Source organism: Artemia sp. Qi Xiang Cuo, chromosome 1, assembly GCF_049724085.1.
Source record: "Artemia sp. Qi Xiang Cuo chromosome 1, ASM4972408v1, whole genome shotgun sequence".
Lineage (NCBI taxonomy): Eukaryota > Metazoa > Arthropoda > Branchiopoda > Anostraca > Artemiidae > Artemia > Artemia sp. Qi Xiang Cuo.
Window position 1 is genome coordinate 92,259,625 of NC_142794.1, and position 26,024 is coordinate 92,285,648.

Below are 26,024 nucleotides of genomic sequence, written 5' to 3' on the forward strand. Positions count from 1 at the left end.
ATATTTCAGTGGTTTTTCAGGGAATTTGATATCATTTTCTTCTGTCTTCACTTTAAATGAAAAAAATAATTATCTTTTTGGCATCCCTGCTTTCAATAATAAAAAAAAGAGTTATTATCATTTACAAAGGTTAGCCCTCTATCCCCCCTTAGTGTAAGTACCCTACAATTTTTTTACGAATCATATTTTTGGAGAGGCGTTTGGTTAATTAGTCAAATCTCGTCCCTTATCCGTCTCTTATTCTGTAGCAGAAAGTTGTCTCAATAGAAGGTTTTTTTTTTGGGGGGGGGGGTAAAGATGTTTCAGAAAGAATATTTTATTTTCTATCAGGGTTCAGCAGTTAAGTATTAAACATTAAGAAAATCTTATCTAAAAACAGCCAAAAAAAATCTGCAAATTTACAATTCAGCTGTAGAAACAATGTGTCGGCTGTCAATTTCAAAATCCAACTGAAGGCTGAAGCTGTATAGTAGTGAATGCGTTCTATAATTCTATTCAACTTGAAAATAAAATTCTTGACTACGAATGATGTAAGAAATAGCGATTAGGAAACTGCATTCGAAATGACTTAAACTCATTTCATAAAGATGATTCTTTTTTTGTCAACATATTAAGAACTGTGTATACTGTAATATTTGCAATTGCACGTTGCATGTGTCTAGTTTTTATGCAAAGTAACAAAAGAGGCGAAAATTCATGAACAAGAGAGAATTGAAGAATTATGGTATGCAAAGTAATATCTGGCCGGGAGAGTCACTGGTGATAAATTGCTAGGGGTGGCACAATGATTGCGTGATTTTCGGGGATTCGGGGAAACAAATTTTGTTTCGAGGCGACGTATAGTTTTTTTATGAAACACTCGAGAATTTGGGAATAATTCAAGCCCTGCTGGATTGCCAAGCGGGCAGGTCGAAATATTAAACCACATCAGAAGAAAAAGCTCCGACTTTGCTGTTGACAGAACAAAGACCAGCTACACAATTGATTTAAGGCGACCAAACACCACCGCCTCTGCCGATGGTTTGCGCCTGCGAAACGCCGGCGGCGGTAAGACACTTCGGCGGCGTTTGACCGGGCCTCTCGTCGGCGACGTTCGGTCGATCCGTCGGCGCGGCGCCGGGGTCTAGATACCACTATGGATCTACAGTATTGGGATCTAAGCATCAGAATCTAAAGTATCGGATCTTAGTACCGGAAGACACAAATCAAAGGAGTAAAGCTTATGTAGATCCTTCAGTACTCGCCAGACATGGATCTGAAATCCGGCAGCATCTTATTGATTCTGTTATTTAGGAAATCATCTAAAATCGGGTTTTAAATCGTTAATTTCGGTGCTTAGAAAAACTAATGAAGTGATGAAGTGATATAAAATTTTTAGTAAGGACGGTGGATGCAGTTAAGTTGTTACAAGTAGAATGGCCAAGACCAAGGGTGTATTTTTCATAGTTAAAAAGGTTTTAGAAGAATAGAAAATAAGTTGCAAACCAAGATTAGAATATTGGCTATAGTGATGACAGTGGTTAAGCAGGGCTCTGAAACGTACGCGCTTGGAAAGACAAAGAAGGATTTGTTACACGTTTCCCAGGGGAATTGTCATCGTATTGTTTGGGTACCCGACTGACTGACAATATTTCAAACAGTAAGCTGCACAACAAATATGGTTTTATCCCACTTTGTAAGGCTATAGTAAGAGAAAGATTTAGATGGCTAGGGCACATTTGTGGATGAAAGATGACAGATTGATAAAGATCGTCCTTTTTGGCCAACCATCAAGGGCGAACAAAAAGAATGTTTTCTCCAAATATGTGGGCTGAGGTGGTAAGAAAGTATAAAAGGAAAATGGACCTTCTTTACAGGGTGTAAAGAGGGTAGTTATAAATAGATTGGAATGGAAGAGGAGCACGCGCAGCTCTGTTGCCATCTCTGTTTCATATATTTTTTTTTTCTGTGTTTCTTCGGTCTCTTTGAAAAAGATCGTTAAGTGAAATTACATATCAGACTTACGGGAATACATCTAGTGTCAGCCAGCAAAAATCGCACAACTTTTTAGTTAGAACAAAAATTTTACTTTTGTTCAGCGTAACATTTTTATATATAAATTTACATAACCTTGTTGCACTTCATTTAGTCTCTTCAGAAATAAAATTACAATTTAAAGCTACAAATAAAACTTTTGACATTGGAATTTAAAAAAACTTATTTGCACAAAAGAAGTTTTTTAAATAAAAATGAAGAGCTAAATTAAACTAAAGACGAGCAGAAATAAAGTCAAATAATGTTTCAAGCGTAAAACAACCATAACTGACTATCAATAAATAAACAAAACGAAAAGAAATGACTATAGATAACACAGCAGAGCTTAAATCAACCAGAATATCCCACTAAGAGGAGTAGGGTAAACGCTTCATTTGCCTTCTAAAGACCAGACCATACTTTGAACTTTACTGAAAATAATTTTAACTTTGAGCTTTGTTATTTTGCTTCTTATAACATGAGAAACCACTATGATAACTTAGATTACTGAAAAGAACAAAAGAATGTAAGTAAAAGTTTAATATATAATATTCCAGAAAGTCTGAACGATTTTAGATTTACTAGTTATAAAAGAGAAAATGTTTAAAATGTAATTTGTTTTCAGTAAAGTGCAAATTATGTTCTGGTCTTTGTAAGGCACAGGGGGCGTTAGCCCTACTCACCTTTGTGGTAGGTTCTAATCGTTCTAGATTTGCCGTGACGTTATGAAAGGACAAATGTTTAAAATAAATGTTGTTTTTTGCTCTTTTTAAATTTTATTAGGTTATTTATTGTAATTTCTTTCATTTTATATTTCATTTATTTATTGTTAATGATTTATGGTAGTCTTACGCTTAAATCTATTTGACTTCATTTCTGCTCATCCTTGGTTTGATGTAGCTGTTTACTTTCCTTTAAGAAACTTATTTTGTGGAAAAGTTTTAAAAATTTGACTCAGAAAAGTTGAGTTCGACCGTTATTTATTGTAATTTCTGCTCGTTTTTGGTATCATTTATTTATTGATATTGAGTTATGATTGTTTCACACTTGAAGTATATTTGACTAAACTTCTACTCGTATTTGGTTTAATGTAGCTCTTTACGTTTCTATGAGAAACATATTTTGTGATAGGGTTTTTAAAATCAGTTTCTGTTCATTTTTAATTGACATAGTCTTTTTCCTTTGTTAAGAAAAAAATGTTTTGAAGATTTTCGGTTTTTCTCTATAATAATCCAGAGTTTGGCTTACTATTTTTTGCAACTATTGTTAATAATAGTTGTACTATAGTACTTAGGATGGATGAGTAAGAGGAATAACATCCAAATAAATGAGTCGAAAATCTGAAAAACTTTTGCGGTTCTATAAGGTTGACGGAATTTTAACCCTTACCATGTTACTGACAAATATTAATCAATTATTACCCCTCCACATGCTCTGAAAGTGTCAACTTAATTCAATTAACCTTTCCTAAGATGCGACCCAAGGTCGCAGGGTCGCAGATGCGACCCTTGACAACCTTTGGTGAATATAGTGTCTTCCGATTCAGTTAATCTGCCAACTCAACAAGACTTTATAGTTTAACTTAAGAACCTTAGCCATTCCTGAGATATTGTAGATACGCCCTTAGTCAAAACTTAATAGAAATAGTGTCTTTTCATTTGCCCCAACAACTTGGTTTCTTTCGATTAAGTTTAAATTCCCACTCAACGTGCCCTGAAAGTTTCAACTTAACACCTTTAGTCGCCCCTGAAACAGCCCATATGTACTCTTCTGACGATATTGGATGCATATAGCATCTTTCGGTAAAGTTCAACAACGCAAAAATCGTGCTCTGAAATTCCACCATAAAACTCGAACTTTTTTTCTAGTATATTGCAAAGACACCCTTTTGATATATTGCATCTGTGCCATTTGATAACCTGGGAGCATTTTAACTCTTTTGACTTAGTACAATAGTAGCTGCAGTAGAAGTAGTAACGGGAGCAGTTACAGTCGCACCGATAACAGTGGTAGCATTAGCAGTCACAAGTAGTTGCAGTTACAAGTAGTTATAGCCGTATTGTCAAAGTCACAGTTCCCAGTACTCGAGGCCGCAGTCACAGGTAGTCACAGTCACATAAGTAGCTACAGACAAAATTAGCTGTTGCAGCCGCACGTAGTCACAATCAGAGTTCCAAGAAGTCAAAGACACACTAAAAAGTACTCAGAGTCACTGGTGAAAGTATTTGGAGTCGCAATTAGTCGCAGTCACAAGTTTCCGCAGTCACAAGTAGCCGTAGTTTCAAGAAGTAACAAGTAGTCGCAGTCACAAACAGTCTTAAATATAAAATAGTCGAAGTTTTAGTCATAAACAGTCGCGATAGCAGCAACAGTAGTAGCATAAGTAGTAGTAATAGTGGGAGTGAAGTCCTAGTAATTGAAGAAGCTATTGTAACCTGAAAGATCCAATTTAAGACCCTCAGCTGGTCCTAAGATATTACAGATACGCCATTTTAACAACCTGGAAGCACAAATTGTGCTTCAATTTAGTTCAACATTCCTTGAACGTTTCTTCAAGATTTCTAATACGTTTACCATTATTAGAAGTAGTAGAATAGTAGTAGAATTAGTAATAGTATCATGCACATTCTGCCTTTTGGCTAGTTTAAGAACCCCCTTAACAAACCTTTAGGTTTCAACTTAATACGCTAAGTGTTCCTGCGATATTGTTGATACGCCATTTGAAACCTAAATGCACATAGTGTCTTTGGATTTAATTCAACTTCCCCCCGACGTTACCTGAACTTTCCTTCCTAAGACCTTGAGCCTAGGTGGTAGTTATACGTGCACCTTGCCTTTTGGTCGGTTTGCCATCGCTCTCATCATGCCCTGAAAGTTTTAACTTAATACCCTAAGCCGTTCCTGATACGTTGCTGAGACACCCTTTTGACGACCTGCGTGCTTTGATTTAGTACCGCAACACTCCCAGCTTTCCAATAAAAAATACATGTAGATCAGCCGGTAAAACTAACAAATAATTTTAGAATTCATCTAAAATTTTTCTTTTCTTCCCGCATAAGCATTTTATATCAAATTTGGAGCCTTTTATTTGTGTGTCTTAGTTTCTTCTTGAAAACTGCAATAGATTGAAATTAAAAATCCGACAATAGTTATTTATATATTGCAAAAAATGTTGGACTTTTTAGAATAGATCAAAAACATTACTTTCATTTCCGCATAATCGTTCTTAAATAAAAAATTAATCATTTTAACTATATTTGTCAGATTGGGTTCTCTGATAATGCTAAAAAATTAAGCATTTTAACTATATTTGTCTTCTTATAGTCTAAAACTTAATCATTTTCTTTAGAATTGTGAATTATTTAAGCTTATATGTTAAAACGTTTGGAATATAAAAGAATTTTTTTTCAGAATATAAGATATTTATGTAACAATTTTAACCTTTTAGTTTTATATATGTTAGGTTCTCTTGCAAAGCATCGTAAAATAAAAAAAAAATCAGACTAAATACAAACTATCTATTATCAACCTCTATTATAACTGAAACACTTTTTATAATTTTTTTACGTAATTTTTTAACGAAAACATAGTTACTTTAAGTATATGTGTCTTTACTTATGTTTTTCTTGAAAAGGATAATATGTAATCTGTATTTATAAATAAGGTGTATATAAAATATCATCTATATTTATAAGATATCTGTAAATAAATATTATCTATATAAACATACCATCTAATATGATATACGTATATATAATGAATGTAATCTACATGGTGATCTGGGTTGACTGAATATATACACACACACACACATATATATATATATATATATATATATATATATATATATATATATATATATATATATATATATATATATATATATATATATATAAATAAAATATCTACAACTAGCGAGCAAAACATTGCAACTCATCATGCTTCTTCGACAAAAAAATTATCTTTTTTTCGGCGTAATCTTTTCAAATGAAAATCAGAGCGTTTAAACAGTTAGTTTTTTAGGTTCTTCTCCATTAATACTTGCTTAACTAACTTAGCTTACAGTATAATAGCCAAAGGAATAGAAGCCAAAGAAATGACGACAAATTTAAGGGGAAACAAGATCCACAAAAAAAAGAACCTACGAAACGCTGTCTGAATTGAACAGAACCGAGTATAAAAATTATCCTTACCTATCAGAGTTAGTGAATGGTATAGGTGGTAGCCAAATTGCACAATTGGTACATCATCTGAGGCAGGGAGTATGGCAACACTGGTGGAATTACACTTTGGCGGTCTCTGCTCAATGCGGCTTTGGTTAATAAAAGAAGTTTGAGCACCTATAATGAAAACTTAGTTATTTCAGGAAAAGTTAATTTCACTAGTCTAAGCTTAATAGTTAAGCCGAGTTAATGATTTAAACCCAAATTAAGCCCAAAATGATTTTAGTATAAGCCTAACTTCTGACCGGTGAACATCGAAACGATTTTATATTGTTTGACCAGTAATTCACAAAGGATTATAGTTAAAATAGTCCGACTATTTTTTTTTTGCTGAATGTTATACTTTCGATTTCTTTGGGAAATAAGAGCTTATATTATTTTCTGTGGGAATAAAACTGGCTTAATTTTTTTTTGGCATTTGATGCAATGAATTGAATAAAACTTTACTAAAATAAATAAATAAATATAAAAAATAAACCATTTAACTATTTGACAAGTAGCCGTCCAAGAAGAAACAAAGCTCTGAGGACGGACGGCTGCAACAATCATTATCCATAAATTCAACTAAATAGCTCTAATAAAAAAATACAATAAAATAAATATAAACATCATATTTCTAATAAAAATAAAAAAAAAACAAAAAAAATGCTGCTTTGAATTTTTGAACAAAGTTGAAAATACATTTCAAGATAAGTCTTATTTGAGTTTTCCTGCTCACACAAATCGTGCCGTTTCAAAAGCAATTTGATCTTGTATTAGCAAAATTTGCAGGCTATCCATTATGGATAGCCTGACATATAAAGAATGGATAAATAGAAATCTGTATTTTCAGGGAAAACTCGTCAGGTTTCTGCTAAGTGTGGCTTGAGTGCACGATTTAATCTTAGTGACTCTGGTGAGGATTTTATTCGTGAGTTGTATCATTCTGCATCACTAAAGTTCAACCCTCTAAGACCGTACTGAACGAGAGCTTAGAATGTAAAGAACGTAAACTATTGATTTGTAATCTAGAGCAGCGGTCGCCAACCTGTGGTCCATGAAAATGTTTAGGTCGTCCACGAAGAAAAGTAATCATTATTAAACAATGTATATTTTTTTTTATTTCATGAACATAAAAAAAGATGCAAATTAAAGCAATTTTTTTATTCAGTTTCATAAAGACAACACTTTTGTCAATATATGAAGAACCGTGTATATTGCAATTGTATCTGTCTGGTTTATATGCAAAGTAAAACAAGAGACGAAAATTAACGAACAAGAGAGTAAGGAGGGATTATGGTAAACAAAGTAATATTTGGCAGGGATAGTCACTAGTGATAAATCACTAAGAGTGGCACCGTGATTGGGTGGTGATTTTCGGGGAAATGCCCGAAAATTCAGGGATAGTGCAAGCCCTGCTTGGTTTCTAATCAGGAAAATCGAAACATTTAACCAAACGAGAAAAGAAAAGCTCCGACTTTGCGGTTGACGCAACATAGATTCAGTCAGCCAAACGCCGCCGCATCTGCCGGCGGCGGCGCGCCAGCGGCGTTACGACACTTCGGTGGCGGTCAACAGGCCTCCTGTTCAATGAACCGGCGTGGCGCCGGTGTATATATATATATATATATATATATATATATATATATATATATATATATGTATATATATATATATACATATATTGTCTAATATTTAACCTAGCCAATTAAAACAATCATATCTCATTTTTAATGAAGTTCTTCAATGAAGAATGTTAGCTTACCGGCAATTTTGCGGAACAAAACGTTTATGAGGCGCAGAATGACCGACGGATGCTTTAACTTGATATAGTTGAGCAATCCATGAGGTAGACTTGTAAGCTCGGTGTCACGCACTGCCATTACCGTTGTATTTCGCTTGGACTGCAAACAAAAACATTTATTTTCATATCAAAAATGTTATTATCATATTAGTTCGTTTGTTGGTATTAGGAATGTTATTTGACAAAATATTTAATATTCTCTTTTACAATTTATCAATTATTTGAAATATTTTGAATTTTCTAATTGCAATGTTGATTTACAATGTTTAAGTTGTTTCTTGTATCTTTGTATTTTCTTAGTGATTCTTTTTGGTACAATATACTGGTACTTTAATGGAGAACATTAGCTTACCGGCCATCTGGGGAATACTTTGAGCAGTTTCTGATGCCTCAACGCCTCGCTCTTTACGCTCAAGTTTTTATTGTTTAAAAAAAGAGTTGTGACAAAGTCAAACTTTAGCGTAAAGAGCGAGGCGTTGAAGAGGGCACAGCCCCTTTCATATAAAGAATAATTTCTGTTCGTTTTAAGTTTTAATGTCGCTCCTTACTTTCAGTTTAAAATTTTTTATTTTATTTAAAGGCTGCGAAAGCGGGGGGTTTGGGGTGCGGCAGCCCCCCAACTGTACCTTCTAATCCCTGTACGTTTTAAGGTTCGACCTTGTAACTCATCCAATTTAAATCTTTATAAAACGTATTTTTTTTAAAATAATTTATGCACGTTTTTGTACAGTTTATTACTTATTATTGCTTGACTAACTGTGAGCTGATTTGACAGCTTGCGGGATCTTATAGGACAACGAGCCCGCGTTTTCGCGGGCTCTTATGGGGAAACGATAAGAGCCCGCTTATAGCGGGTTCTTATAGGAAAACGAGCTGTTTCGTAAATGTAAATTCGGGGGATAATTTTTTCGATCTGTAAATATCAAAAGGCCCTAATAGGTCGAATTCGGCTTCGAATGAGTCCTCATTCACCCGGATCAGTTGCCAACTGTGGCCTGTAGGCGTGGCTAAGAAAAAAAAAAATTTGAACTTTAAGTGGCTATATTTGGTTTTTGGAAAACAGGGAAGGAGTGATCGGATTGAGCTGAAATTTCGAGGATAAGCTCCCAGGCCCTAGGAAAGCTTAACCTCTAAATTTCAGCCCAATCGGACAACGTTAAAGGGGGGCTGTGGTTGGAGGGTCGAAACTTCCGGCCCACTTTTACCCATGAAGATAAAGTCGGAGGAGGATGAAATTTCGCACGTTTCTTAGTTTGAGCTTGGGCTACAAAATGCGATCACCGCCGTCTCTCTGCGACCGCTGGGACCTGAAATCGCTTAACATTGTGGTGGGTCGCCTCTTTATAAAGGCACAAGTGTGCCTCCTTGATATCATAAACCCAACTCAGGGACGACCAGTTTTTCGTTTGGCCCTAGATGGTTGGTGGAAAAGGATGATTTTTGATATTCTGCCATATTTTATCGCCAGAACGCGTCCGAGCTTTCTCAATCATTCCCTCAGTAACAGAGGCAACACTATAGCGTTGCCTATAGTAAAGGCCATACGGCTCCAATGTTTTATTATTATTTTTTTCCCAGAGGCACTTCACATGGAAGGAGTCGTCGCATTAACTTCAAAGTGGGTCATTCGATTGGAAATCGAGAGTTCTAGTGCCCTTTTTAAGAGTCCAAAGTTATCAGAGGGAAACTAACCCTCCCCCCCCCGCACCTCTTTTCCCAAAGGCATCCGATAAAAATTTTGAGATAGTCATTTTGTTAAAAATATCAAAGATCAGATACAAAAACCCCGAAGTCGACAGGACCCCCCAAAGTCCGGGGGCAGGCGTTGTAAATGAAGCCCTGGGGGCAGATATGGTTCTTATGGAAGGAATACTCGTATAAACTTCAGAGAAGGATCATTTGATTATAAATTGTCTAGTTCACTTTTTAAGAGTCAAAAGAGATCGGAGCGTAACCAGCCCCCCTCCCCTGAGCCCTTTTTTTCCAAATGCATCCGATAAAATTTTGAGATAGCAATTTTATTAAAAATAGTTCAAAGATTATATAACAAAACTCCGGTGTTGACACAACCCCCCCGGGCCTGGGGGAAGGCGTTGTAAGTTATGCCCTGGGGCATATATGGTTCTTATGGAAGGGATGCTTGTATAAACTTCAAAGAGGGTTCAATTGATTGGAAATTGAAAGTTGTAGTTCACTTTTTAAGAGTCAAAAGAGGTCGGAGGTCAACTAGCCCCCCCTCTCAACGCCCTTTTTTCCTCGAACCCATCCGATAAGAACTTTGAGATAGGCATTTTTTAAAAATAGTTCCAAGACCCTATAACGAAAACTCCGGGATCGACACAACACCCCAGGACCCGAGGGCAGGCGTTGTAAGTTCTAGTTCAGTTTTTGAGAGTCAAAAGAGATTGGAGGGCAACTAGCCCCCCCCCACACCCCTTTTCCCCAAATGTATCCGATGAAACTTTTGAGGTAGTCATTTTTTTAAAAATTGTTCAAAATTCAGATAACAAAAACTCAGGTGTCGATACACCCCCCCCCAGGGCCCGGGGCAGGCGTTGTAAGTTATGCCCTGAGGGCACATACGGTTCTTATGGAAGGGATGCTCTTATGAACTTCATAGAGGGCTCATTTGATTGGAAATATAAAGTTTCTACGACAACTCCTTCCATACCTTGTGGCTTAATGAAAAAAAAAAAAAAAAAAAAAAAAAAATACAGAGCCCACTACGCTCTTTAGTTAGGTAGCGCTAATGCACTTCCTATGAAACGTAGGTAGGTTGCGGCATGTTTTAAAAAAAAAAAAACGTTTTTGTATGCGTGATTGGAGAAAAAGATTGGGATTTCGCCCTTATAGCACACGCCCCTCCAAAATCCTCTTGCGACCAACTTTGAAGCATTCTGGTTGGATTTGACCTTTTTGGATTTTGAATGTATATTATTACCAATATAGTAGGCCCTCTGTCGCTGCAACACCCATCCTTTCCTGCCCGTTTCGACCATCAACTTTTTTTTGGCAGAAAGGTGGGCATATTGCACCTTGTTGAAACCTACACAGAAAAAAGATTTGCAATTGTCGCGAATGGAGAACCAAAGTGGGATAGTTCTCCAGTTTGACAATATGGCTTACTTGTACTGAAATCACGTAAGTTTTTCAATCCATATTGTTTTAGGAGGGTAGTGGGTCTAGGGACTAAATATCACCTTTACTAATAGTAATGTATTTTTATCCTCTTTCCAAGTTAACAATCTCTTTCATAACAATACTGCACTAGCGGAGTTAAAAGGATAACAAGAGCAAAATGAAGATATGATAAATTATCTACTCTACAATAAAGTGCCTTCATAATATGCGAATGAAAAATATAGAACCCAAAGCATGACAATCAGAAAGGCCTATCTATTTATTTTACTATGAACTGTAGGTGATTAAATAAAAATCTGAAATTTTCTTACTCGAATCTTCAAAACGGGCCAACTGTTCTTCAATTCTCTCAGAAATGTTCAAAACATAGCATTTTTTCTAGTCTCTGAGTTACGGAACCAGAGAGGGATACCAATGAAAAATTTTTCAATTTTTAATTTTCCAGCAGAAAGATTAATTTTTCTTATAGTTAGTCTAATTAATAGTTAATGATAGTTTTTCTAATTTTTTTCAGCAGTTTTCTCATCGACCAGCTTGAGTTTTATAGAGAGGCCCGTTGAGCCAAATGGAATTGTTACTACAAGTAATCTATTCGTAACTATAAATTTGAAAACACTTAATATTATAGGTAGACTTAGTTATTTATTAAATGCAAATAAAGTCCCCCCTCCCCTCACCTCCCTTTTTACATACAGGACAAGTTAAGCCAGTTTCTATTTGCAATTTAAAAACTGAGCCAGCGTTATACACTTTTAAAGCAAATATTGAAAGTTATGCACAGACAGTTATAACACACCAAAAATGTATTTCTTAAATGGTGGTCATGTCTTGCCTTGTTGTAATTAAATCCCCAAGCCACACTGTAGTCACACCTGCTTGTACGAATCCAATTTTTACGATTGTCCTGACTTTGTTTTATCATAATGTCAAACTATTACTTCAAAGCGGATATTTAATTTATTATATAATTAGATATTATTTATTTTATATCTACTTTATTTTATTATTTATTTTATATTTATTTATCTTATTTTACTATTTATTATATATATTAATTTATAGGTTTGAAAAGCATTCATTAACCTTAACTTTGTTCTAGATTATGGTTTACTAATACTATGTCTTTGTAACTTTTGTAAAATCTCTGTTACGGATTGAAAACTGCTGTTCTAAGCTTCTATCTTTTCTAGTTTGAAAAACTTGTGCCTTAACTCTTATTTTTTTTTTAGGTCTCAGAATTGTACGTTGAACAATTATGACATTTAAGATATAATAAATTTTTTAACAAAGAAATTAATTTTTAAAACGTTTGTTCATGATATAAAATTTTAAATTTTGAAGATTTGCATTCTTTTTTTCTTTTGTATAATGGAAATAGGAAAGTTGAGTTCACTTGTGATTCAATTAATGTAAACTTTTTCCAATTAATTACCAAGAACGTCATATGCTTTAGTATGACATGATATTTAAATACGTAAATTATTACAATCATCATCGATTTTCCCTTGATCCTTTTATTACTATTTTACCATGATATTACCTTGATTTTAGTGCATTCGATATATTATTTCAAATAACGAAAGTTTTGACTTGTGTTAATTCAAGCGTATAACTAGATTACACAACACAACGTAAAACAGACTAATATTTTCGGAAGAGTCCCAATGGAACAGAAAACGCTCTAAGTAAACCGACTCCAATTAAATTAAAGGCCTGAAAAACCAATAAAAATATAAAAAATTAAATATACAATTGTAAAATATAAAAATACAAATACAAAACATAAAATAATTTGCACATGAACTATAAAATAAAAAAACATATAAAACAGAAACAATAAAGGGGGTATGAAAAATAAATAATTGACTATTGGTAAATAAAAGATCAATGCATCCGACTACAAAACAAAGATATGAACGTCCTGTTCACAGAACCTGTGAACGTCCTATCAAAAGAGCCGGAAAAATACGTGATCGATGGCGGATGGCTGCTCCAGCATGTTCTATGGAAAACAGGAAACACTTTCGAACAGATTTGCAACAGTTACGTTTAATTCGTGACACAGAAGTATTCAAATGTTTCCGTCGTGTTTAATGGTTACACTTCAGGTCCGTCTACCAAAGATGTCACCTAGGTTAGACGAACGAAACGCATCCAGTGTCCGACCGTCAATTTCAAACTGAGTATGAAGCTGCAAAGGAAGAAGGAATCCCAACAATAAGCAGAACATTATTTGAGCTATTGGTAAGAAGCTTGTCCAAGCGGGCCTCACTGTCCTTCATGCAGAGAGAAATACGGACATAGGGGTTTTCTTGAAAAACTGAACAGCTCAAAGACATCAACTTTTGTGAACCCAGACAGACTTCCACCAACTCCATCGGCAGTGAAACTTCATTCTTGTAGAGTCTTCTATCAGGTAATGGAATGGCGCAATACTTCATCAGAACTCGGCCCGAAAGACTGAAGTTGGTGATTACGTGAAAGACGCCTCACTCCAATCATGACAGATAACGGGACTACTCCGCCTCATCTGCTAAATATGATTCATTGCAGTTGCACGCATTCCAACTGTGAAAGTTCACGTTGTAGTTGCCAAAAAAACGGATTGCCTTGTACACTTGATTGCAAAGACTGCCAAGGGATTGCGTGTTCCAATAAAGATGTTTTTGTTAATAACGATGAAGAAGACGATGTTTAGTACAAATCCTTGATCTTGTCCTTTTCAGTTTCATCAAAACCGTAATCATCTTTTGCTGTGATTACCGAAGTAACCTGATTTGTTTCAATTTTTACATTTAATTTTCTCTTCTATAGTCGTTGTGTTTCTATAGTCGAAGTAAATCTGCCCACATGCTCCAAAGGCCCGATGCATTGTCTCCCCTACGGTGAAAACACTGCAAAAAATCAAGATACAAATCTAATACCATGTTTTTTGAAATCATCGAGTCAAAAAACCTTGAGGGCAACATTTTGACCAGCCATATCACACAACTCTCAAGGATACTGTTTTCCCCCTCCCCCGCCCCCGCTAAAGGGGAAAATCGAACCAAGTCCAGCGATAAAACAAGATAGCTTTCTTTTTTCGATTTCTGTGCGCAGAAAAATAGCAGACGTGAAATTCGAGCGCACAATAAATCTGCCCCTGAGTTTTTCCGCTTTTCCCCCTTTCCCCCTGTTCCACCAAGGAGATTTCGGGGACTTTTGATATGTTGTACAGAATTTTTTTTTCTCTACAAGACGTTATAAAAATATTTTATATTGCAATTTTGTCCCAGAGTTTCGTAGATTTACTGGACTATTATGCTATTTTACTAAAAAGTGAACATAAAAGCACTGAAACGGAATTTCCGGACATAATAAAATACAGTGATAAAAATATTCGTAGAAATACCATCGCACTTGATTAACATTCCACAGTTTAATTTTCGATCCATCGCTCATACTGTGATGTTTTTGATGTGTGATGATTGCGATTGCGATCATTATGATTGTGATGACTGCGATGTTTTTGGACAGTGACAATGACCATTTTATCCGTTAGCATAGTGTGGACGTACTTGTTTAAGTGTTTATTCAGTAACGGTATAATTGAGTAACGTAACTTAACCAGTTAACATAGAAATATGCGTGTGCAGTGTGGAAGTCTTTTAACAGAAAATACACAAAGTATAACTAACCTCGTTAATAAATTCCACAATTCCAACTAGATCACCTTTTCCGTATTCCCCAACTAACTCCTTTTTTCCATCAGACTGAGCAGCTACCGACCGCAGGCGACCACTCAGAACGACAAATGTGGAGTCGGCCTCGTCACCTTGACGAAAAAGAGCAAGCCCAGATTCTAACAAATGCCAATCAAGCGCGAAGTCAAGCTGGCGAACGAAAGGCGAAAGACGCGCGATTACAGTCCTTGCGACGTAAAGAAAGACCTTTGGATTTCGTTTGGCGACGCTAAAATAAACAAAAGTTTATAACCAGTCCTAAAGAATTATAACCGTGCTTCACAATAACAGCTTTGGTGAATTTCAGAGTTTTTAAAATAAATTATTTTCATTCTTGTTCTCGAACAACAGTCAATACTACTATTAATCATATGCAACTATTTACACAACAACTATTGTTTAGCCTCATTTTTTATGTTTTTTTACATTTTTATCTTATCATTTTAATATTGGATTTGAGAGATACCGATTTGAGCATCAGACAAATGTACTTTCGTCTTTATATATATTAAATAAATTTTTCTTTTTAAATTGAAAGTAAGGAGCAACATTAAAACTTAAAACAAACAGAAATTATTCCGTAGATGTAAGGGGCTGTCCCCTCCTCCACGCCTCGCTCTTTACGCTAAAGTTTGACTCTGTTTCACAACTTATTTCTTAAAACAATAAAAACTTTAGCGTAAAGAGCAAGGCGTTGAGGAGGGGACAGCCCGTTTCATATACGGAATAATTTCTGTTCGTTTTAAGTTTTAATGTCGCTCCTTAATTTCAGTTAAAAAAAAAACTTGTTTTTTTAATTTAATTTCTGAATGTTTTTGAATTAATGCAGCTTTGATTTAGGCTCACCGTACATGAATTATTAAAACGAAATTTGTATATTAATTTTATTTGTTTTTGCTAAATGGCTTTCTCGAAACTTTGATCTGACGTAACTTACGAATTACCTTACGTAACTAACTTGTATATTCTTATATTTTTCTTGCGTATATTAGGGAGCTTGCCCCCTATTTAATGCCTCGCTCTTTCAGATAAAGTTCAAATTTTTTTCCAATTCTTTAAGAATGACCCCTTAACCGCAAAAGCCGTTAATTAGAATAAATAGCTCTTATGAAAGTACAAAAAAAAAAAAAAAACATTAGCGTAAAGAGCGAGGTAATGACTAGGGGCGAACCCAATCGTATACGTAATAACTTCTGATCGTTTTAAATTTTGATGTTGCTCCTTACTTTCAGTGTAAGAAATTGTTTTTTTATTAGTTAATTTCTAGTCGTCTTTTAAATAATGTTGGGAAATCTGGCGCCCCCTTCATAGCAATGTCCCTTCACCCATGAAAACTTCCTCCATGGAAAGATCCTCCCACGTAACCCCCATTCCTATCTTCAAAATTCCACATTTTTGCAGATAGGAACTTGAAACTTCTATAGAAGGGTTCTCTGATACGCTGAATCTGATGGTGTGATTTTCATTAAAGTTCTTTTAGGGGATTTCTCCCTTTTTTCGAAAATAAGGCAAATTTTCTCAGGCGCGTAACTTTTGAAGGGTAAGATTAAACCTGATGAAACTTATATATTTAAAATCAGCATCAAAATCTGATTCTTTTGATGCATCAATTGGTATAAAAAATTTCATTTTCTAGAGTTTCGGTTACTATTGAGCCGTATCGCTCGTTACTTACAGTTCGTTACCACGAACTGTTTGATATAAAATCAAATGTATGTCTGTCCGTCTATCTGCCGTTTATGCATTAGTATACTGTTCACTCGGTCGCGAAGAAACATTGAGAAGTTTTTTGAGTACTCTTCAGAAGGCTTTCGGTATACCCCCCCCCCCCCAAGATTCTCGTAATATGTTTTGTGTTGATTGAAATTAGAGAAGCCTCGATACAAGTAATTGGCAGTATTTTTCGATAAAATTATTCGTATTTTCTGGACATTCAATTAACGGGTTAGTCGATTAGGAATTCCGTAATCTAAACACTTCCAGAATTGAAAAAAAAAACTTTTTCAGTAAACTCTCTAAATTCGGTAATCAAAAATACTTTTTAAATTTAAAAATACTATTTTTACTTTAAACAGAGGTAAACATTTTGACGGGAAAATTTTTCGGGGGGAGGGAGGAAGGGGGAAGAGAATTCCGCAGCGAAGGGATTTTCCATATTAAAATGAATTTATAATGAAAATCAAACCACAAGATTAAGCGCAACAAAAAACCCTACTTTAGATGTTTCAAGCTCCTATCTGCAAAAATGTGGAATTTTATATTTTTTGCCAGAAGAAAGATCACGGATGCGTGTTTTTTTTTTTTTTTTTGCTCCAGCCAAATCATATAGAAACAATTTTTGTGGAAAACTTGTTAGGGGTCACTGACTCACAAATTAGAACTTATATTTTTCCTTATTATGGATCAAAATCTATTGCCAGGCAGCCAACAATGGGGCAACAAACGTTTTTTCCATGGTTTTTCCCTATTCTGCTTTTTTTCCTTTGGTTTCCTTATAATTACTATATAGTCCCAAATTACCACGTGGGGGCTATGGCCCCGGTCCCTTCCCCCCTTGCCGTGCCTATGACCTTTTTAAGCCAAAAATGAGTAGAAATAAATTCAAATAATTTTCCAAGCGTAAAACTACCATAAATAAATGAATTGAACCCAAAACGAACAGAAATAACAATAAATAGCCTATTCAAACTCAAAATAGCAGCAATTAGCATGAGTAGGGCTGACAACCCCCACATCTCCTCAAGACCAGAAAGTAATTTGCACTTACTGAAAACATAATACATTTTAAATGTTTTCACTTTTTTGACTTCAACTAAAGGAATAGATATCAGAATATGTATATCAAACTGACAGTACATGGTTATTTTTTTTTTTTTTAAAGTAAATTGCAAATGATTTTCTGGTCTGAAGAACACATGCGTGTTGTCAGCCACACTTCTTTTACTTTTTGCTCGTTTTGAGTTTAACTAGGCTATCTATTGTAATTTCTGTTAGTTTTGGGTTTCGTTTAATTGTTAATGGTGATTTGTGGTAGTTTTACACTTGGAAGATAAGAAAAACAAACTTGTAGAATTTGACAACGCTTTTGTCCGAAAAACTTAAGCAATTTAGAATGTGTTGGCTCCCAAAGCCAACTGGCCAAGGATTCAAAGGATAGCCAAACCTTCTTAAACTTTTTAGTACCATATGTTTTAGCTTAATTTTGATGATTGTTTGCCTAAATTTTGTTTCTTCTTCAATTGTATTTTTAATTTGGCACCCGCTACTGCCAAAAATTGCAGAAGTTCCTATGGAAGTTCATTTTATTGAATAATTTTAGCTAAAGGTTGTAATCAAAGATCATTCCAAGAGAGACAAATATAGACGTTTTAATAAATATTCTTACTAATTCGAAATAAGATATATTTTATTTAGCACACAATATTAAATAACTTTAAAGGGTTTCAATAAAACTTAATAATAATTTTTTCCCTTTAAAGTAACAGTACATTATTGGGGTTTCAATAAAAACCCGGTGAATTGAATCCTCAACTGCAAACGGTAAGAGGTTAAAAGTGTATAAGACCCAGGCGAGTTGCAAACCGATTTCTTTTCATTTTATTTTACAGAAAACCATAAGAAAAATAACAGGTTTTTGAATAAGCAGTTACCTTGCGAAACACTTTCTTGACACTGTTGCCAAGATTGCTGGACCACTGGTTTTCACTGTGAACACACTAGGTTCCCCTGTAAGAATTGCAAGCCACCAGCCACTTCACCAACACGAACATGAAAAATAGTTGCGGCTTCTTTTCCTGGAGCAGTTTGTGTTACAACGAGACTACCCGAAATCACGTAGATAAGAGCCGCGTCCTAGAAAAAATAATTATTTCACAATATTTCACAATTTATTCACATATTATTTCACGATTATTTCATAGTTATTTCACAATTATTAAACATTGATTATTTCACAATTTATTCACAATGTGAACTGTGAATAATTATTTCACAATTCACATTATATAATAATTATTTCACAAAAATAATAATTTCACAATTTTTATTTCACAATAATTATTTTAGAATTTTTCTATTTGTTACTATAGTTTCCAACTGTAGTACTGACCTTTATTTATTTTATTTTTTTTTAGGTCAAGGAGTTAAATAGATTGAAATGGAACATTTTTTTAGCTGTATCAATCGATAAAAGTTAAACCAGGAAATTGCGACAAATTGTGACTATGACTGTAACTACTTCTGCTTATGAATACTTTCAGGAAATGTTGAGAGATATGTTGAACAAAATAAAAACACACTGTATGCAAGCTGGTTATCAAAAGTGCGCATCAGCAATAATTCAGGAGCAGCAGAGTGTTTTAAGTTAAAACTTTCAAGACATGGTGAAAAGCTCTTGGAGGGCAAAGCCCCCCTCCCTATCTCTTTTAGATACCCCCCTGAGATGATTCAAATTATGAATAAGCCCTTTTTTCGAAACAGAAAAAAGGTCTAATAACTATGCCTCTGGGGATGCCATGCCCCCCACTGCCCCGGGGTAAGGTTGTAAATTATGCAATCCGCCCATTGTTTCCAAACAAGATTTATCATTGGGAAAAGGGGGAGTGTCCGATCCTGGGTGCGTCAGAAAATATTAAGGGTATTAAGATGAAGCTTCTAATACCTATTGTAAAACAAAATACATCAGATATAATTGTTTAAATGCTTATAACACTGAAGAAAAAAAAAGTGAAATAAAATCTTGAATTGTCGAGATTTCCAGAAATTCATACCATTATATACGAAATATTCAGTTTATTTTCATTAGTTCTTTCCAGTTATATTGATTATTATAGTGATTTATATTTTTATATTTGTCTTTTTTTTGAAAAATTAAATCATAATGTACAAAATACACATAGTTTCCAAAAAACTTCAAATGACGCAATATTCTTTAGAACTTTTACGGTTATGGGAGGTTGAAAAGGGCAGTGACCAAAATTCTGTTTGCAGTAATTTGTGTTCGTTTGAAGTTTGACTTGAGTACTCAACTTAACGTTAACTCGCTTTAAGTTCGCGGTCTTTTTTCGTCTATCTTCCCTTCCAAATGTGATTATACTTTCTGAAGTATTTGAACCATTTGCATTATTTTTTTATATTACCTTTTTCCCTACATCCTTCCCCTTATCGGTAGGGTACCAAATTATACTGTTAGGAAAAGAAACTACACTCCTAAATTATGCCCTTCCTCAACACAGAAGTCTGTAGGCCGTATATTTCATGAGCAGCAACCGTCAACCCACAAACGACAATCTTGAATGCTACCACTATAGTCAACTCACTGTACATCTTTCAATTGATTCCCCCCCCCCCCCAAGTCAAAATTTTAAATCAATTTTCTTTATCGTATTAAATTTCATAGTGTACTTTGAATTAGTTCCACTTCTTTATCTACATTTCCAGAAAGTTTAATGCTCTTAGCAATTTCATCAGGGGCACGTAGTGCCTCTGATGGACTAGAATGTGGCCCTGGTGAAGTAGCTAAGTAGACTGAAAGAATCCATCTGTTCCAAGTCGTTCCAAATAATTTATCTAAATTATCTCAGGAGCGATTGAAATCTTACAGAGTATTAGGGGGTTTAAGTTTTGACTTGGACGAAGGGGGGGGGAGGAAGAGGAACTTACTTTTTTTAATATTATTTTTGATCCAGCTAGATATCCCTTTAAGAAAATTTTTTCCTACACTCCAGCCATTTATCTTTAATAGCCTTTGACTCGAATCGAATCATAAAATTGTGCCTTGTATGGACAGAACTATGGTGTTGAAATCTATGCTCAATTTGTAAATTATTCCGCTTGTCTAGTCCACCTTTCCAAAGAGCTTTTCTCAATGGCAGGTATGAATACATTTTGTCTAAAAATATAAACAAAAGAGCCAATTAAACATCATTGCAAGGTAATCAGCTTCAATCTAGTTTGTTGAAGATATTCAAATGTATATAGAAAACATTGAGTTTTATAACATTAAGAAGCATCAGTTCATATCCAAACTGAAACTCAGAAAGGAGAGAAAGTAACAAAATGAAAAATTAAATAAAAAAGGGTTGATAAACGAGGATTTTTTCAGGCTGTGGCTAAACCATGAAGATGAAAATATAACCAAATATTTTGACAAGAACCACCACCAAGTCGTCCTTAGTGCTAAACAAAAAGAAAAAAAAGAAAAAAAAAGAAAAAGAAAAAAACGAAAATCTAACCTAAATTAACCTAGATTAACCTAGATATTTCGTTAGATTTTCATTTTTTTTTATTTCATTTTTAATTTTGTTACTTTCTCTCCTCTCTGAGTTTCATTTGTCATGTATAGCCAGTGTGGTCTAAGAATGTATATCCAAACTATAAACTATATCCAAACTATAAGACTTTATCTCTGGTTGTTCCCATTGTATTGTTGAATCAATGACAGGGAAAGCCATTCAAATATTTAGAATTTTATTGTCTAAGCTCCCTGACTTTTAGTTTCATAAGAGGCCAAGGACAACAAAAAAATAGTGAATGAACTATAGAGGAAATAATTATTAAAATATGTTTCTCAGAGGGAGTAAAACTGGGATTAGATTCATGGGGAAGAGGAGGAGAAATAGTGCTAGCACACTAGAGGAAGCAAAGTTTAACTCGATGGGTTTCGACAGAATATTTTGCTCAAAATTTAAATTTCTTCCCGATTTTGAAGTGGAAAACTTATAAGAATCCCATCTACACCAAGCAGAGCCTATACTAACCTGAGGACATGCCCGAATATTAGTTTATTTTGAGAGGATGTAACCATAGTGACAAAATTCAGCGTTCTTTTCTCTCCACTATATTTTAAACTTCTAAAAGACAACATGCATTTGTTCTGGGTGGGGTGAAAGGAACAAAATCCCAAAAGATAGATGGGGTTTGCAATTCTTTTTGCGAAATTATCACCAGCTCCCACTCTTATAAGTTATCTATAATCTTTGAAATGAACTTTAAAACATCCACAAAGATGGCGTTTTCTGCACAATGACTAACATTTGAAATGAAGAAGCGCATTACTACCTTATGAGAATCTTGCTTCATAATCATCGCTTCACCAAGGAAATGTTTGATGGTCACCTCCTCCAGAACGTCTGAACTTTTAGGATCAAGAAATCTAAAAATAAAATTTCGTTTTTTGTACTGTTTCTCTTTACATTTACAAGTACTTGAGAACAAAAAAAAATTGTACATCCAAAATAAAGTCTAGCCACCTGAATATTGTGTATGACCTACCTTATGTAAGAAAAAACTAGACAACTGAACCAAATGATGTTTTAGCAATATTTCAAAAGCAGTGTTTCGCCGTGTGAAAAAAAAAAACTGAAGAAAATTCGTAGGGAAGGCAGGGACACGAGCAGGTGGGGGTCTACGTGTCCCCCCCCAAAAAAAAGAAAAATCTGAACTTTTATGAATTTATGGAAACTTCTTTTTCAAATGATATAGTTCTTTTTTACTATTGCCCTTTCCCCCAAAAACAGTATCTGTGTACGTGCCTGTAATCAGGCCAGGGAGTATATTGCAGGATTAACAAATTATAGATAAAAGTATTTCCAGAAATAAGGTTGTATGTGTAAAACAATATTCTATATAGATAGGATGTTCCTTTTAGAACAGAACAGCTATAGCAGGGTGACGGAGGATATAGATGTACATTGATTCTACTATCTCACATGTCTGTCAATCTTGGTGGTTCTGGAGTTAAATGGCATAAAACACATTTGAGGGTAAATGTCATGACAAACATTAAAATTATAGTAAAATTTTCAACTGATGAGCTTTCAGCAATTAACGTCATTATACATAAAATATTCAGTTTAATTTATTAGCTCTTTTTAAAGTTGTTAAAGACGAATATAGTTTCCCTACAGACAAGTGTTTGATACTGCCTCCTTTTTTAACTGCAAATAAAAACCAAAAGCCTACTGCGTCGTTGGCGCTTAACTGAAAACGGATTATATTACAAATATTTTCTTTTCCAGTTCTTACAGCATTGAAAATAAAAATACAATTACAGTGAAATAAATTCTTGAACTGATGGATCTTTCAACAATTAATATCATTATTCATCAAATATTCAATTTGAAGTTGTTTATACTTTCCAACCCTCTTCAATACGCATATAGTTTTCAGTAAAGCGCCAATGACGCAGTAGGTTTTAGACTTTTACAGTGAGAGAAGGAGGTCATACCCAAACTCTTGTTTGTGGTGATTTTTGTTCGTTTCAAGCTTGATTTGCATATTCAATTTAAGTTTCACTCGTTTTAAGATTTATTTATTGATTCACATTAATATCTATTGTATGTTTGTTTGCATTGGTTGTTTATTTAATTTCTGCTCGTTTTAAGTTTCATTTATACTTCAATAGGTAATTTTTTTTTTCTTTTAAGCTTGATATTCATATTCAATCTAAGCATTACTCGCTTTAAGATCTATTTATTCATTTATATTATTACTTGTTGTATGGTTTTGCTATGATTGCTTATTTAATTTCTGTTCGTCTTGGGTTTCATTTATTCTTTAATAGTAATTTCTCGTCATTTTGAGTTTGAATTTTAAAAGGTATTTGTATCTGCTGAGCTTAAGTTTAAAATGACCTTTACTTTTCTTTGAAAAACTTATTTTTCGGAAAGTTGTTTTTTTTAATTAATACCGTAAATATGACCTATATAATTTAGTTTGCAAAACCAGTAGCGTTATTGACCTAACTTATTATAAAAAATACAAAAACTTATATACCAAACTCGTCCGGGAAGCAAAAAAAATTAATGTTATTCAAAAATCTCTCACTGCAAAGGGAACTTGCAAAAAATTTTGTTCACAATAGATGAAATTCTTTAAAAAAAAAAAAAATTCAAGATCTATACCTATTAATCTTAAGGACTTCAGTGGCAGATTAATTGACCCAATTTCAGTACCGGATGCTTTTAATAATTATTTCACCAATATTCAATCAATTAATCAATTCCAAATGCTAACTCCTGTTACCCCTCCCAGTCAGTACACCCTAGCAAGTATCCATGTTTTTCTCTCCAACTGATAGTAAAGAGGTACTTCAAGTTATTGAATCTCTTTCTAATGGTAGTACATCTGACTTCTTTAGCATAAGAAATAAGCTTCTTAGGACCATAGCTTCCTATGCTCGTGAGCGCATTGTGCACATAGCACACCTGTCTTTAACCAGTGAAGTATTCCCAGAAATATTTAAATCAGCAATTGTTATCCCGATTCATAAAAATCATAAAAAAGGCGATCCGGCTGAGATAGGTAATTATCGTCCAATCCACTTCTCCCAGTTATATCCAAAGTGCTCGAGAGAATTATCTTCCGACGTCTTTCTCCCTTTTTATTTGTGATTAATCCTTCAGATTCGTTGATTCCTTCTCATCAATAAGGCTTTCGTTCTAAATTTTCAACTGCTCATGCACTAATCGACGCCACAAAGTTTATACGTTCCCAACTTGACCTTAAAAATACTGTATTGGGCTTATTTCTGGATTTTCCTAAGACCTTTGACATGGTTGACCACAAACTCAAGAGCATAGGGATTCTTGGAATTCCTTTCTCATGGTTCGGCTTTTATCTTTCTGGTAGAGTACGGTGTGTGAGTCTGGGTGGCATGACCACGCATCCCCTACCTGTCCGGATGGGCATCCTGCAGGGTTCTGTTCTGTGTCCAATACTTTTTGTCCTTTATATTAAGGATTTGGTTACAGACCTTGGTTCATCAGTGCAACCAGCACTTTTTGCTGAAGATAGCAACTTTTTCATCGCCGGCCCTTATTTTCCATTCCTTGTCACCTCAACTCAAATCCAGAGAAACAGGTCAGTTTTATTTAGTATATCTTTGCCTTTATTGGCAATATATGACTGATTTTTCAGTTTTCACTGTCATTTTCACTTGTTTGTGAAAATTGGCTCCAACTTTACCCCCATCCCCCAGAATTTTGACGAAATTACGCCACTGTTAAGAAGGTTTAGCTTTCATTTGAAGGTATTCAAATGGATACCTTCTATTCAAACGAAGTTATTCAAATGAATAACTTGGGAAATCAACAGAGAATTAATGTTTAAATTATTGCAGAAGGAAACTAATTAGTCAACAAACTAATCAGTTTCACTGGTTTATTTTCACGGTTCAGCCTGGCAACACTGTCCAAACTATCTAAATCATTTTCATAGCCTTTCTCCTCTACGACTAGCTGTTCAATGCGATGGCACTTGGAGAAAAAATATTTTTGGGATTATTGTTCTTTACTAAGTCAATACTATCGTAGTAGTCTCTGAAATATTATCACAGTATTGCAGCAACAGCTGGAACCTAGTAACAAATGAAACGGCCAACACATACAACACACAAAAATGTATTCTAAAAAAACAAACTGTCAATCAAGGAAGAATGGTTATTTGAAGCTTGTAACTATTATTTCGAATAATCTTCGTGATTAAAATTTGTTGCAAAAACAAATTTGTAAGAATTTTGAAAAACATTCTGAAACCGCAATGAATAGTTTAGGATCAAGATGAAAAGTGCACCAACAGAATCACTATAGCACCACCGGAATTACTATAGCCGAGAACCCCATTTAGAAGAATCACAGTCTTTCATCTTGAACAACTATGTAAAAATCATTTTTTCCCATAGGAGGCAACGATGTGTCTCCTGTTTTTCTGTCGCCACGAACATGGTTCTGGAACATCAACATATTATACATTAAACATTAATATTATCTAACAAAAGGTAATATTAAAATAAAGTGCGGTTTTGGACAAAAACTACATCTTCATATAGAAGATGATTTAATACACGTAGCTTTTAATACAAGGTGTATAGTGTAAAATTGATGATTCCGTTACCTGTTTCCCCACAATGTTGTCCTGCTCATTTTTAAAGACGCTATATTAAGACTTAAATCATGACATCAAAACAATTTGACGTCATTTGCCAGTATAAAAGGACACATTAACTCAAGTTATCTCAACAGTAATAGTTGGCAAGTAGTGAAATACACAGAAAGGTGTGAAAGAGCGAGACAATAAAAAAAAGAAGAATCATGATAGGCATCAAAGCAGAACAACTTTAATATCTCTTAAAAAAAACAAAAA

General features: G+C 34.4%; 1 protein-coding gene across 1 annotated transcript in view; it reads right to left on the reverse strand.

Annotated features, from left to right (window-relative positions):
• The window catches only part of LOC148956923 (neuropathy target esterase sws-like), a 142,241-nt gene that overhangs the window by 39,134 nt on the left and 77,083 nt on the right, over positions 1-26,024 (reverse strand). Inside the window, 6 exon segments of the mRNA XM_089087769.1 lie at positions 6,207-6,353; positions 7,981-8,119; positions 14,838-15,111; positions 18,533-18,623; positions 18,626-18,734; positions 21,942-22,035. Of these exon segments, the coding sequence (XP_088943895.1) occupies positions 6,207-6,353; positions 7,981-8,119; positions 14,838-15,111; positions 18,533-18,623; positions 18,626-18,734; positions 21,942-22,035 (854 nt within the window).